General features: G+C 36.0%; 3 protein-coding genes across 4 annotated transcripts; 1 reads left to right on the top strand and 2 right to left on the bottom strand.

The window, feature by feature from the left end:
* Positions 1 to 1,348: 1,348 nt before the first annotated feature.
* On the bottom strand, positions 1,349 to 3,887 carry LOC111480098 (transmembrane emp24 domain-containing protein p24beta3-like). The gene is made up of 4 exons (XM_023125057.1): positions 3,584 to 3,887; positions 2,628 to 2,814; positions 2,407 to 2,514; positions 1,349 to 1,823 (listed from the first exon to the last, which is right to left on the bottom strand). The coding sequence occupies exons 1-4, from the start codon at positions 3,800 to 3,802 to the stop codon at positions 1,690 to 1,692; spliced, it is 648 nt and encodes a 215-aa protein (XP_022980825.1). The 5' UTR covers positions 3,803 to 3,887; the 3' UTR covers positions 1,349 to 1,689.
* An 854-nt stretch (positions 3,888 to 4,741) lies between these two features.
* Positions 4,742 to 5,814, top strand: LOC111480100 (early light-induced protein 1, chloroplastic-like). Of its 2 annotated transcripts, XM_023125059.1 has the most exons (4): positions 4,744 to 4,808; positions 4,851 to 5,026; positions 5,142 to 5,225; positions 5,344 to 5,814. In XM_023125059.1, the coding sequence occupies exons 2-4, from the start codon at positions 4,880 to 4,882 to the stop codon at positions 5,686 to 5,688; spliced, it is 576 nt and encodes a 191-aa protein (XP_022980827.1). In that variant the 5' UTR covers positions 4,744 to 4,808; positions 4,851 to 4,879; the 3' UTR covers positions 5,689 to 5,814. The 2 variants fall into 2 exon arrangements, with proteins under 2 accessions (XP_022980828.1, XP_022980827.1); XM_023125060.1 differs by having other exon boundaries at positions 4,742 to 5,026.
* Positions 5,815 to 6,320: 506 nt separating this feature from the next.
* Positions 6,321 to 12,964, bottom strand: LOC111479623 (dymeclin-like). The gene is made up of 18 exons (XM_023124379.1): positions 12,474 to 12,964; positions 11,813 to 12,052; positions 11,423 to 11,486; positions 11,206 to 11,335; positions 10,987 to 11,128; positions 10,157 to 10,399; positions 9,973 to 10,057; positions 9,461 to 9,563; positions 9,067 to 9,192; positions 8,878 to 8,991; positions 8,413 to 8,531; positions 8,077 to 8,164; positions 7,878 to 7,970; positions 7,685 to 7,774; positions 7,399 to 7,518; positions 7,194 to 7,285; positions 6,903 to 6,960; positions 6,321 to 6,631 (listed from the first exon to the last, which is right to left on the bottom strand). Exons 1-18 carry the CDS (start codon positions 12,661 to 12,663, stop codon positions 6,548 to 6,550), a joined length of 2,181 nt encoding a protein of 726 aa, XP_022980147.1. The 5' UTR covers positions 12,664 to 12,964; the 3' UTR covers positions 6,321 to 6,547.
* Positions 12,965 to 13,491: the final 527 nt, after the last annotated feature.

Below are 13,491 nucleotides of genomic sequence, written 5' to 3'. Positions count from 1 at the left end.
AAGGTTAATGAACGAAAACTAAGTAAATTTGAAAGCTAAAAGCGTATTTTCCTATTACAACTTTATTTTATTTTATTTTAAGGGTTGTATTGTAATTTTGTTGAAAGGAAGGGGTCAAGTGGTGGTGAAGTATTGGGAGGACGGTAAAGTAGGTATGCCACGTGGAATCATATTGGCGGAATCTGAAGCTTATCCATTTCACGCCAACCACGTTCCGAATATTCAAGTAACTGTCAATTTTTACTTTGTTTCCATTTTATTTTAACACACACACACACATATATGGAATTTATTAATTTTTATCAAATAAAATTTTGTACAAAAAATAAGTATGACCATGCACGTCAATAATTTTTTCAAATTTTTTAAATTTCAACAAAATATTTATCTCTATCCCATTTTTCTTTCAAAAGTTACCAAATTTATGTCCTGCCATATATGTATAATTTATTGAAGGGATAAGATAATTTTTTTAACCTACTTAAAATGAAAATTTATTAAAAAGTTAAAACGGTAACTTTCTTAAGTTTAAATTTTCAAAAAATCAACGGTATAAAACTTTATATGAAAATCCAATTTTAGGTTTCAAATATTTAAATTTGGTTATTATACTTTTAATAAATTTAGTTTATGGTTAATTTTTAAAAAAATTGTTTCTATTAATCTTTATTTTCAATATTTTAGAAACATTTTAAAATTATATTTGTTTTCTTAGATAAATACTATTACTATTATTCCAGTCTGGATAGACTAATTTGGAAAAACTCATTTTATAATTAGTAAATAAGCTAAATTAGTAAGTACAGAGGACAGCAATTTCTTTTTAAAATCATTATTATTTAAAACTTTAAAAGTAATTATCAGTCAACTAATAGAGAACGTGAGGAAGCAACACGTGGCTGGTACAGTTTCCACCACCGAATTCTGCTTCATCAGAACTTAGTTTTTGACTTTTTGAGTTCCTTTAGAATATTTGAAAATATGACGTCATTTTCATTTTTTATATAGCCTGATAGTTGGAAAAGAAATTGGTTCCAGAAGAGCTTCATCTCCAAGGAGCAGCTAGCTAGAATCTAAATAAGCAACTATCAAAGTTTCACGATAATTAAGCTATAATCAGATTGGTCTCACAATCAAGTATCAACGTTCAGACGATAGTTTGTATCTAATCCACTAACCTATGACCAAATTGGCCTCACAATCGAGTATCAACGTTCATATGATAATTGGTATCTAATCTACTAAACTATGATCAAATTAGCCTCACAATCGAGCATCAACGTTCACATGATAATTGGTATCTAATCCAATAAACTATAATCAACTTGGCCTCAACACATGTCACATGGTGTTGATTCAGTAAGCAGTGGTGTATTGATGTAGTTTGTAGCGTATATAAAAAATTGAACTTTTTGATAAAAAGGGAGGCAAAGAATGAGGAAGGGTATTTGGAGCCCACATACATCCTTTTTGAAGCATAATAGGGTAAATAAATAGGCTTTCCCTAGCTTCAAGAAGATGCTAATACGTGAACCCCCAGCTTACAATTATGAACTGTAAGCACAATCAAAAGTGATTATACAACAAATGATAGACTAATATAATTCATTCCTGAGGTTTTCCTAAAAGCTAAGAAAGGGGCAACGATGTTATGTTACCACTAGGATCGATGGATGGATGGATGGATGCTCAGACCCGGTTATATGCAACCGACTTGCTGAAGAGGCGACGAATGTAAACGACCTGAAGCCCGCTTGCAACAGCGAGCAACAAATACTCTCCCACTGTGTAGAAAATTACACGCTTTCTTGTACTCTCATTAGCTGCATTCACAACAACCAAAGGTAGCAAAGACAATAAGAATCCTAGAACAATTGCCAAAGCAGTCTGGATTTCAACTTAAAAATTGATGGGTTGGAATAAACTTCTTGTCTACATCGATATTAGACTGGAAACAAAAAAGAAACTAGTTTCTACGAAGTTTCATGAGATATAATGCTGGTGGATAATATTCAAAACTATGCTAATTATTGTTCAGCTCGTGGTTTCAACGCTTGATCCCTATATGCATTATTAAAAGATGATGCTTAAGCTATCGTGTGTGTTACAATCTCACACATAGACATCAAGATCAGATCATAATCATGATAGTTATGTCGGACCACTAGAGAAGAAAAGACATTCATCTTGTGTCACAGAGTTAGAAATCGCGTTCGCTAGCAAGAATTCAAAGAAATGCCATAAGTTTACAGACCCTACATCTTGGTGGTGTCATGCCTACGACCAATTCCTTTGGGAGGGGGTTCTCTCTTCCCCCTGCACCTAAGCTGTATTTCTTCGTTTATGATTAATTTATATGTTTCTTCTATATATATATATAAACCATGCCAAAAATAAACCACATACTGTGACGGTGGCGTGCATCACGTGCTTTCAAATATTTCTGCTCGGCGGTGACCGATTCCAATGCCTCTCTAAGCTCTGCAATTTTAACATTTACAGGGTCTAGGTGTTCTGCAAGAAATTACCACAACGAGGTGAAAAATGAGAGAAGTGTCAACTTCATAAAAGCAACCAAGTCCTCAAAGCACAAATGTGTAGGCATCTATGCAGAAGTTAATTAATACCATCTTTAGCAAGGTCATGTTCGTTTGGAATGTGACCAACATGGATGTAGAAAGAAACTGTCTCGGTGGTCGAGTAGGGATTACGAAAACAGAATCTAAACATTCCACTGCGAGAAGCCTTAAACTCAAACTTGCCACCAGATGTCTCCTTCAACGAGTGCACCACATTACCTGCGGGAGATGTAACCTGCACAAAACCAACCCACGTTAGGATATCTTCAAAACAACATTTCATTATGGATACAAAAATCCTTCAAGAGATTCCAGGTACCCTAATATCCAGCCGATGATGACCAAAGAAATAACATTTATGGATTCAGATGGGTTATAAGAAGAAGAAGAAACATGCATATTCATCTACTTTTCTAAACATTTTTTCTACCACCGCTTTAGAGACCTGAGGAATTGAGGTGAAACACATGACTCGTCTAAGTTATTAAAGAAAAAAGGAAAATGCACGGCCAATTACCCATCAAATTGTGAGAACAAAGAAAATAACAATTTCACAACACCATTTGGTAAGCGAGCAAAATAAAACAGTCAATGGGTGTCAGGTGGATGCCCGAAGGATTATAAATGTGAAACTCATGATCATAAACAGTTTAACAACAGATCATTTCGAAGCTCACAAGAAATGTACTACAATTATCAATCTAAAGTATCATCACGATTACAAACAAACAAGCCCATACGTCCATATTAACAAAAGGGCAAAAAAATCCAGGTTCTTTAATAAGTCAAAATCAACGAACAACATTTTCCTAAACAAATTTCACAACAGAGAAAAGAAGACTGCCCAGAAAAATTGGAAATAAAAAACCGAACTCTACCACACATTCCCCCAATCCGAGATCCAATCGTAATCGGGATCAATCTACAAATCGGCAGAAACGAAACGCATTGTCATGCAAACATGAATTAAAAACCAGATTAATGATGGAAACAATGTGGCTTACAGTGAAATCAATGCCAGGATGATCGGCGCCCCAGAAAATTTCATGATCGACGACGACAAAATTCCCAGAAACGGTGTCGCCTTCGTACAATACGTATTCATGGATGCATTCAACCTCGTTCACTGTCACCGAAAGCGAATCGATTCTGGCGATTAAGGTCGCCAGAAGAAGACCCGTCAACAGGTATCCGAATCCCCGCTCTCTCGGTCTCCTCTCCATTTTCTCACCCTTTCGGTTTTCTTCTGTTTAGAACTTTTGGTCGGAAATTTAAGAATGGTTAGGCAGCACTCACAACCGTTCAATTTGTGAAGTAGCCCTTGTTTTCTGAAAACTAGCCTCTTTAGTTTCTCAAAACATGTTTTTTCATTAATATTGAAAAATAACCTGCCGATTTAATAACGTATTCCTTAAATTCCTTTTTTATCCTTCAAGTTCAGAATTATTCTATTTTTTGTATTTTTTTTTTTCTATTCTAATTCCTAAATTTTAAATACTCATTTTAACTTCTGAACTCGATAATAATAATAATATGTATATTTTTTATTATTTATGATGGAGAGTGACAAAAAAAAAAAAAATTATCAGTGATATATATCATTTTAGATATATTAATTATATTAGTGGTATATTTCATATTATTATGTCCATTATTATAATTAAGAAATAACAAGAGCAAAATAGACAACCATTTAAAAAAAAAAATCCATATATATTTACAAAATAGAAAAAAAAATGCTAGATATAAAATTTAATTAATTGAATAATTTTTTAATTTGGATTTATTATTCACAAAATTGAGAGTTATTCATTAAATATTTTTAAAATTATGTAAATTAAAAGTGGAAAAATAAAACTTTATAAAATTGATCGATATTGTACACAAATTTTATTTTTTTTTTATTTGGAAAAAAAAAAAACCCTAAATTACTTTTCTTCCACTGATCTGGAAACTTCCTCCAACCATTTTTCAACCACACGGTACAAAAGTTTGCTTTGTTCCTCATGGGAAGCCACGTCATCCTCATTTCATGTGTGGACAAACCAACCCACGTGGCGCTCTTATTTGGCAGTAAATTGAAAATGCTGACGTGGAGTTTAAATATCCACCACTCTCCGCCCCATCCTCCGCTATATAAACCCCGCCGATGTTCACCATATGATCATCACTACCAGTTCACTGATCGACAAACAACAGCTCTCCATAGCCAATTTCATCATACTCTGTAACCGATACATCCAGTAAGTGTTGGCGTTATCCCTCCTACGACATCGTTCTATACCTCAGGACATAGCTTAATGGCTGCCTCAGCTGTAATGCAATCCATTCTGGTGAGCTCGGCTAGACAAAATGCTTGTAGGACACCGGCGAATCGGCTTCTCCCGGCGGCGGTTCAGCCGTTCTCCCGGAGAGCGGCTAACTTCCGAGTGCGATGTACGGCGGAGGTACTTGCTCGGCTATTTCCGTTTTTTCTTGGTGACTAAATGTACTTCTATTCTGCTATTGAAGTTTCCAAGGCTACAATCGTGGAGTGATCTGTTGTATTGTTTTGATTTACAGGAGGATCAGAGAGAGCCAGCGACTCCTACATCGGTTTCACTGCCGTCTCCACAACCAGGGCCATCTCCCACGCCATCGCCGAAGGTAATTAAACCTGCAACATCTACAAGGTGTTCTCGATTAAACGCCTGAAACGTAATAGACCGTAGGAGAACATTAATAGCCATTACATCGTTGATTTGAGATCTGCTAATCTTCGCAGATGAGTACGAAGTTAACAGACATTTTGGCGTTCAGCGGGCCAGCGCCGGAGAGGATCAACGGGCGGCTTGCGATGGTAGGGTTCGTAGCTGCCCTAGCGGTCGAAGCAGCGAAAGGACAGGACGTGTTGGAGCAAATAGGGAACGGGGGAATCCCGTGGTTTGTGGGAACAAGCGCGATTCTGACACTGGCGTCGCTGATTCCCTTTATTAGAGGAGTGAGTGTGGAGTCTAACTCGAAGGGGTTTATGACTTCCAAGGCGGAGCTGTGGAATGGGAGGTTTGCGATGTTGGGCCTTGTTGCTTTGGCCTTCACCGAGTATGTCACTGGCGGAAGCCTCGTGTAAGTTGTAGTTGGGAGCTTTTGGATATGTCTACTTCAGTCTTAATGCAAAATCATATCCGTTCAAATGGAGATACAAAGGAAATCATGTAAATATTTCTAAATAATCAAACAAAAAGTTTCAAAATTTCGGCTACATTTGCTATTAATAATGCAAATTTCCTTTAATTTTTACAAATCTAAATAATTAATTATCTTTATTATGGTATAGAGAGAAACCGGAGTGACCATGTTCAACATGCATTTAAAATTGCCCATGTAAACACAATCAAATCAAATATTTATTAAGAGTGACAAATTATTCATCAATACAAAAGTGACAAAGTTATTAATTATCTAACTACTTTAACCTCTGAAACCAATATTAACTTTAACCTCTGAAACCAATATTAACTCGAGGAAAATGAAAATGACATTACGATAGTTCATACACAACCCTCCATACCATATAACCATTTTAACATTGTGATATGTTTTTCTTATTCTTGGTTACTTTCTGAGTTCATGATTTTTTTTTTCTACTTCCAAATTATTTTGTAAAGGTGTCATATTTATCCAGTGATTTTTTTTCCACCTTCAAGATAATCAAAAAGATTAGAACGATCTATAATTACCTAAAAAAAAGAAATTTCATTATAAAAAATGTAAATAATAAATAATAAATAAATAAGGCCTGACCCGACCCTAAATAGCATCGGATCAGTCGGTTCTGTAACCATACTTGGTTGGGTTGGATTGGCTTTGCTGAAAATCCAACTCGACCCAACCGGTTTTCACACCTATTTTCATCTATATACATATTCACCGTAAACTATCCACATCTCTACTGAGGATAGCAGGTATTGTCATACCTTAACATCTGGCTAAGGATCGATGTAGATCGCCAACTTCTGAGCCTCACCATCTGGTTGCTTATCATCTACCGTTGTGTCTTCATCCTCTTCTTTCTGTGATATTAAGTGTGCAAGTATACAATTCAATACTTAAATCTCACATTAGTAGAATTCGCTGTGAATTAAATTGTAGCCATATTTCCATTTTGTTCATCACCTAATATAACCCTTCGTTTTTCCCTTTATTGTTTTCGTAGTTCAGTTTTAAACATGTTGAAAGTTCAGCTAAACTTGGCTAAAATTTACAAAGGCAGAAAGCTAAACAGGCAAATTTTCAAAAAAGAGAAGGAAGAAAAGTTAATTTATATTAGCTGAAGACACTTACTTCTGAAGGAAGATTGGCCGGAAACAAATTTATGACTCCAGCATTGAAATTGAATCCACTGAAAAAGTTGGATATAGAGAAGAGAAGCCAAAGATTAGCTACATGTACTAGATTGAAGACAAGCGAGGAAATAAAAGAAAATCTGATGAATAAGAGAACTGATATGTTCACTTAATAAATTTAACAAGGCGATAGGATGTGGGAATTTCATGAATTATGATGTGGGACAACCGACTCTGTTTTTATTTCTCAAATATATAGATTTTGCCAAGGAGGATGAAGGAAAGATACCAGGTTGATAGTACAAGCTGCCACACATATGGAATGAAGAACTCTTCGGGATGACTCTCTTGCTCATACGTGAAACGTAATTGAGTAAACATCTACAATAATGTAAACTCATATAGAAGATCAAAGCAGTAAGGAAAGTGATCTTCAAAAATCATTTGTGAAACTTGGAAGAGGCTATTCAGCTAAACATTGGGTTTCTTCTCACCTTCAATCCTTCCCCACGCCATGATCTGCAGTTATTAATGATAACCTGCAGCACTTTCTCTACAGAACAATCACCATCCATTCTTTGAGCATCTATGCGGCTATTGAAGAAATCTAATACCTACACCGTTTTAACAAGTAAATAAGTCCTGCAACTGACGGACAAAGCCTAACAAGTAAGTCAAATTGAAATATAAACAGGGATGGAGGAGAAAATAAAATAAAATTGTAACAAATTCTAAAGCATAGTCCCTGTGGGGCTTCCGATAAAATATTCAGAAGCATACAGTGTAAATGTTCTCAAGAAGTTCATTAAATCGCGGGTGATTCTTGAATGGTTGAAATACTTCCTGCCTGTGCATTATTGCATATATAAACTGCGGAAGTGTAGAGATTCCATAACAAAAGAGATGAGTTAATAAGAATAAAGCTAAATACACAACCAATTATTTAATCTTCCATCAGTTTCTATGATGTTACCTCTGGATTCCGTGGTAGAGCATAAGACAGAGTAGCATTCAGAATTTCAAGGACAAGTCTCAAGAAGTCGGTATAAATATGCATCTCAGTGGGCTACAACAAAAAAAATCTACCTCAGTAACACATGAAATATTGTGCAACCATCCATAGAATCCATATACGAATTTGGTTATGACCCTACAAATTATTAATGAATTACCGAATCATCTGCTGGGAAATTGATTTCTGTGTAGTCGGTTTTAGCATTGTCTACCTTAATGTTTTTGAGTTCTGCCGATCTGTTATACCTACACCCAAAGTTACGGCAGGAACGCAGAACATAAGACTAACTATAATACAAGAGTCGTCCCATGAGAATAGGTGTCCATAAGTTGGTCATAACACAAAAAAAAAATGTTATAAGAGTTCATCCATTTAAATAAGAAAAATTAAAAGTGGAAGCCATCTCATCTCTGATTAAAAGGGAATTGTGTATGATGCCATGGAAAAGAATAATAAGGGCAAAATCAGCCAACAGAAGGAATTAATGACATACTTTCTTGAAAGCATATCAAAAAGGCTGACAAGCCTCTGAGATGCGTATGAACTCAAACGGTGGACATGAGGAGCCATGTTTGCTAATGTCGCAAGACAAGTTGTATGGAGATATACATCCTGTAAAAAAGTTACCATATACGTCACATAATTTATGTGTATGTACTAAGAAAATGAGAAGAAGTAAATGAAGAAGAAGACAGGGAACAGATTCCAGGAATAGTTTGTTGAAATATTGCGCGCAAGTAGGTTATACAACATATTACGTGCTTAAATACAAACCCATGGTATTTGTCACTCCACAAGCATTTAACATATTTTTTAAATTTTATCCCAAGCATTTAAGACTTCGGAATTAGATAAAAAGGGCATGTGAAAACGATATCATCTGTACATGGAACCACACAGAACGTTTGTTGTAATTACTACAATCATACTTTAATCAGATGGGCTTGTCAAGTCATACCCACAACTTAGATAGGTTGAACTGTACGGTCCTGATCAAGATTATTACCACCAGAGAACCAAGAGATGTTTGATGAAGAAGACGCTCCCTATACCAAGGAACCGTAGGAAGTATCTGTACATGTAGTAATAAAAATTAAGAGAACCTCATATAAGCAAGAAACCATGCAAGAGGGTATATCGGCCTTACCAGTTTGTGAATGCTTGCATTGAATGAAGAATCCTGACTAAGAATTAAAAGTATAATCAGCAGCATGTAGATTTGATTAGATGTCCTCGTTGAAGCATTATAGAGTGCCTCCAAAATTGGCATCAACTGTTTATAGATTATCAAACAGAAGACAAAGTTTGAAACAGTCGTTACATAACTGCATGAAGTGGATATGGAGTCATTATACAATCTTAACACCGCATCAATATTTTGAATAAAGTCACAAACAGAAATGACTAATCCAAATGAATCCCCATCAATCGATCGAAGAATAATCTTAGTTAAAACATCACACTAGCCAAAGCGTTGCACTTGATTAATATGCATGTATGATGTACCCCAAGATATTGGAATTCGCACTCCAGCAACTTACCAATGTGTCCAAATCAGTTCGCACCAAAACATATTCCAAGAAATCAGAATTCCCTTGCAATAATGAGTAGAGCAGAAGCACAGAGCCCTCGTCAGGCAAGCACCTGCAGATACATATGCTATTAAGGGCTCAAAGCAAAAGTTTGTCTCATGTCATCAGCCTTTGCGCCGAAAAATAGTATATCAATGCAAAGATGCAAAGTATGCACGTATTCTAACTTAACCAGGTACTAGAGCACAGTAAATGATCTATGATCTGGGCAATATAATTAATCAATACTCAAAGCAACAAGAAACTGCAAGATTTTTCACTAAACTGAAATATAGTTCACCAAAATAATGGGTAGAAAAAGGCTGGGGGGTAGGGGGAGGTGAACTTGAAAATGATACTTAAAAAATTTAAAATCATGCAATTATAGAGTATAGCAACTAGAGCCCTGAATGCATAAAACATAACACGTGGATTTTAAACATTATTATCAACGTTTGTTCAAGAAGAAAGAAAATACATACATTCCAAGAGTATCAAACAGCAAAGCAAATGGCAACCGCACAAAGGGACCATTATGTCCATTACCATCTGAATCAACACGATCAACTGCAACCACAAGCATAATAAACCAGCATCAAACGTGCATAAACTGGCTAAACCATGAGAAGGAAATAGCAACGTAGAAAAGAAAACTTAATATCTTACATTCAACATCAGATGCATTTTCTAAGGCCTTGCAATACGGATTATCATAAAAGGTTGCGTTCTCTTTCAAAAGAGAATCTAAGCTAACATTATCACCACTTGCTAAAGATTCATTGCTAACAATACACTTGCGATAATGAATAAGAATGAGAAGAACGTTTAGACTGCAATCAGCCAATGGACTCTCAGAGCCTTGGGAAGTTGAACTGACAAGGTAGTTGAATGGCATTAACACGAAATTTGCTGTAGAAAGGGAAACATGTTAGCGAGAGGTTTATATCAGCAACAGGAGCTTCAAACTGTTTCCCACACTCAACAATCGCATTCACAACTAAAAATACAATAAACCACATGCCAAACCAGATAAAGAGGCTTAGTTTCTTTCTGTGACTGAAAGAAGAAAAAAACTCGTCTACTAAAGAGTTGGGACAACAAAATGACATGGCCATATGGATGTTAGAAACTTAATTCAAGAAAAAACAAGAGAAACACTAGACATAGCAATGTGATAGAGTCAATTAAACCCAATCCTGGATGTCCAGTTTCACTGTCATTAATGAAGAACCAAAAAGTAGTGAAAGATAGATCTTGAAGACGAAATATGACAAAAGCTGCCTCTTAAGAAATGACATTTTTTTAACACAACAAAATCAGAGAACTAAAACCAGTAATTGGACAAGAAATTACACCAAGCGTTGCACGTAGACTCTACAAAATCAGCTTCAAAGACACGAGTGAATGAAATTCATTAAAAATGACATTAAAGATATTCTTATCGTCTTAGTGTCTGCTGGCAAACACTCAAAAAAGTGGAAGAAAAAGTGTCGTACCTGCCACAGAACTGACTCTCTGAAAGACACCGGACTGATTTGCATCATAAAATATGGGATAAGAACTATTTAAAGGTAGGTTCGGCCGACTTATAAAATTGAGTAGTAGTTTGCGCATGACCACAATAACCAAGGCACTGTCCTGAAAATTACAATGAGAACTTAGCCACAACAAACTTCGGCATTCTGAAGTTTTGACTAAGTTAAAAATCCAGTTACCTGAGCCATGGCTGCATCAACAAACGGATTAAAATCCTTTGGTCTCGGAGATGGACCAGAGAGAAGTTGAGTTGACATGGCAATCAGCATAAAGTTGAGCAGTTCCACATGGAGGAGGTATTTCTCGTCGCTATTAAGAAAACACTATACAATCAGAATAATAGATCCTAAATATTTCACTATCAGGGGAGGGGAAGGATTAATCCAACACTTTTACCTTACATTAACCGAACCAATAAAGCTAAGAACAGAGTGCATTACAAAATCTTCAACATTTTGATCTGCAAAATATAAAAGGAGGAAGAATGAAGCCTATGGTACATCGAAGAGAACTAGAAAATACGGCTAAAACAGCTAGACGTGCTGGTTGAGCAACAGAAACAATCAATGAAAGTTCAATAATAGAAACAATCTCAAACAGATATACAAATTCAACCAACGTCATACATGCAGAATCAACCGAAACAATGAGATTGTAGTGACCTTTTCTAAGCGCATACTTGCATATAAGAGAACATTTTATGATGTGGAGAGCGATTTAGTAAAATTATCAACTCCCATTCTACAGTGTATAAATAAGAAGGTATGACACCTAAACAAGCTTTACCTCCCATGAATTCTTTTGATGCTGATTCGGTATCGTTTAAGGACAGACATAACTCTTCAATCCTGTCACTTTTCGCATTTTCAATCAAGTGCTTCAAGAACACGGATGAGACATAAACGGCGTTAATTGCCTTCTCATAAGTCAAGGATGATGCTCCGGAGTTCGTAATGCACTCTTGCAAGCACCATGCCATGTGGATTAAAATCTTTGCAAGATGCCTCGTCTTGTAGTTGTTTGTTGCTGCACAAGTAACGCAGCAAAGCCTAAGAGATGTAAAGATGCACAAGGTTGCTAAAACCTTTCACAATAATTTCACAATAATGTCCAGTGCCGCAGCCCACCCTTAAACAAAGCCAATTGCCACGAACTCTGTATTTGCTTAACTAAAACAAAAAATGTCATGCGCACTAGAATCTGTCAGTTTGAACCATAGCACATAAAAGCTCCAACATGGCACCTACGCATTAATCAAGGCCTAATGGAAACTTACGCGGCACATATCGTGTCCATTAACATAAACTATCCAACTAATTAAGAAGCTAGATCACATTCAATTTGGCATCCGGTCTTACCTCTGAGCCAGACCAATAGAACAACAGAGTTTAAGGAAGCGAAATCCTACTCTTAAAATGTTTAAAGCAATTGAAGGCAAAATACCAACCTAAAAGCTCGCAAGCTTGTTGAACGGAGTCAGTCGACCATTGCAGGCTAAGAGGAAGCTCAATCAATTTCTGCCAGAAATCAGAGGAAATGGGAAACGACTCCTCTCCGACAAAAGTTCCGATTAGATACTCCACCGTATCCTGCGGCCGTGAGTTGGTCCGACGCGGCGTAGAAGGTACAGCCCCCATCTAAACACCAAGCAACAAAATAAAAAACCCTAGATGCTCAGATTCTCGACTCACTCCTTCAGTACGGTGCCAATGCCGATCAAAATTCAAAACCAGGCAAATTCAAGCCGTAGTAAATTCACACCGACGGCATTACACATAAAGAAACTCAAGGACGCTCGATCACACTCGTTATCAACAAACGCAATAATCCTTTCCCGTTCGTTACGAACAATGAGAAATGGTAAAGAAACCGGAGGAGCTTCCAATCGAAGGCTTTCAGAACTGAACAAACAAGAAACATATAAGAAAATAAAATTAGTACTATCGGTTTTACGACGTCGATACGTCATACAAATTTACTCCATTTCCAGAATTGCCCTCGTAGTGGTTCCTTTAATTTCCCATTAATTTTATTTATCCACATATTTTCTAAATTACGCAGGATTAATTTAGAATCTGATTCCGTGGGGCCCACAAATTTGTTAAGGGGCCCACAAATAAGGACAAACTTTATACTTATAGATTTCTCTCAATTATTCATAAAAGTCAACAAACAAAAATACATCACTTTAATTTTAGTTGGGGGAGAAATAAATTAAATTTGTTTCCTTTCGAGTTTAGTCTCTAAATTTGTAATATTCTGTTTATTTGACAAGTTTTTAAATTTTCAGTTTCGAGTTTAATATTGAAAAGTCAATTATATATTAAATATAAAATAAAAAAGGAAAAAAATTGGAAGCTTATTTAGGTACTAAAATTAGAATTATACATAAATTTAATAAAATTGGTTTTGCGATTGAGCTATAATCACGTGTGTGCGTGTCTACTGCACTTATTTATGAACTT

This window comes from Cucurbita maxima, unplaced genomic scaffold (assembly GCF_002738345.1).
Source record: "Cucurbita maxima cultivar Rimu unplaced genomic scaffold, Cmax_1.0 Cma_Scf00005, whole genome shotgun sequence".
NCBI classification, from domain to species: domain Eukaryota; kingdom Viridiplantae; phylum Streptophyta; class Magnoliopsida; order Cucurbitales; family Cucurbitaceae; genus Cucurbita; species Cucurbita maxima.
The sequence above is the reverse complement of the archived record's forward strand: the minus strand, read 5'-3'. Positions and strand labels throughout refer to the sequence as shown.

Coding starts and splice junctions, on each gene's coding strand:
- LOC111480100 (XM_023125060.1), top strand. CDS start 4,880: ATGGCTGCCTCAGCTGTAATGCAATCCATTCTGGTGAGCTCGGCTAGA. Junction 5,027..5,141: donor GAGTGCGATGTACGGCGGAG/GTACTTGCTCGG, acceptor TTTGATTTACAG/GAGGATCAGAGAGAGCCAGC. Junction 5,226..5,343: donor CTCCCACGCCATCGCCGAAG/GTAATTAAACCT, acceptor TAATCTTCGCAG/ATGAGTACGAAGTTAACAGA.
- LOC111480098 (XM_023125057.1), bottom strand. CDS start 3,802: ATGGAGAGGAGACCGAGAGAGCGGGGATTCGGATACCTGTTGACGGGT. Junction 2,815..3,583: donor ATCCTGGCATTGATTTCACT/GTAAGCCACATT, acceptor GGTTTTGTGCAG/GTTACATCTCCCGCAGGTAA. Junction 1,824..2,406: donor TGATGCACGCCACCGTCACA/GTATGTGGTTTA, acceptor TTGTGAATGCAG/CTAATGAGAGTACAAGAAAG.
- LOC111479623 (XM_023124379.1), bottom strand. CDS start 12,663: ATGGGGGCTGTACCTTCTACGCCGCGTCGGACCAACTCACGGCCGCAG. Junction 10,400..10,986: donor GAGAGTCAGTTCTGTGGCAG/GTACGACACTTT, acceptor CCCTTTCTACAG/CAAATTTCGTGTTAATGCCA. Junction 9,564..9,972: donor CTGTTTGATACTCTTGGAAT/GTATGTATTTTC, acceptor ATGTATCTGCAG/GTGCTTGCCTGACGAGGGCT.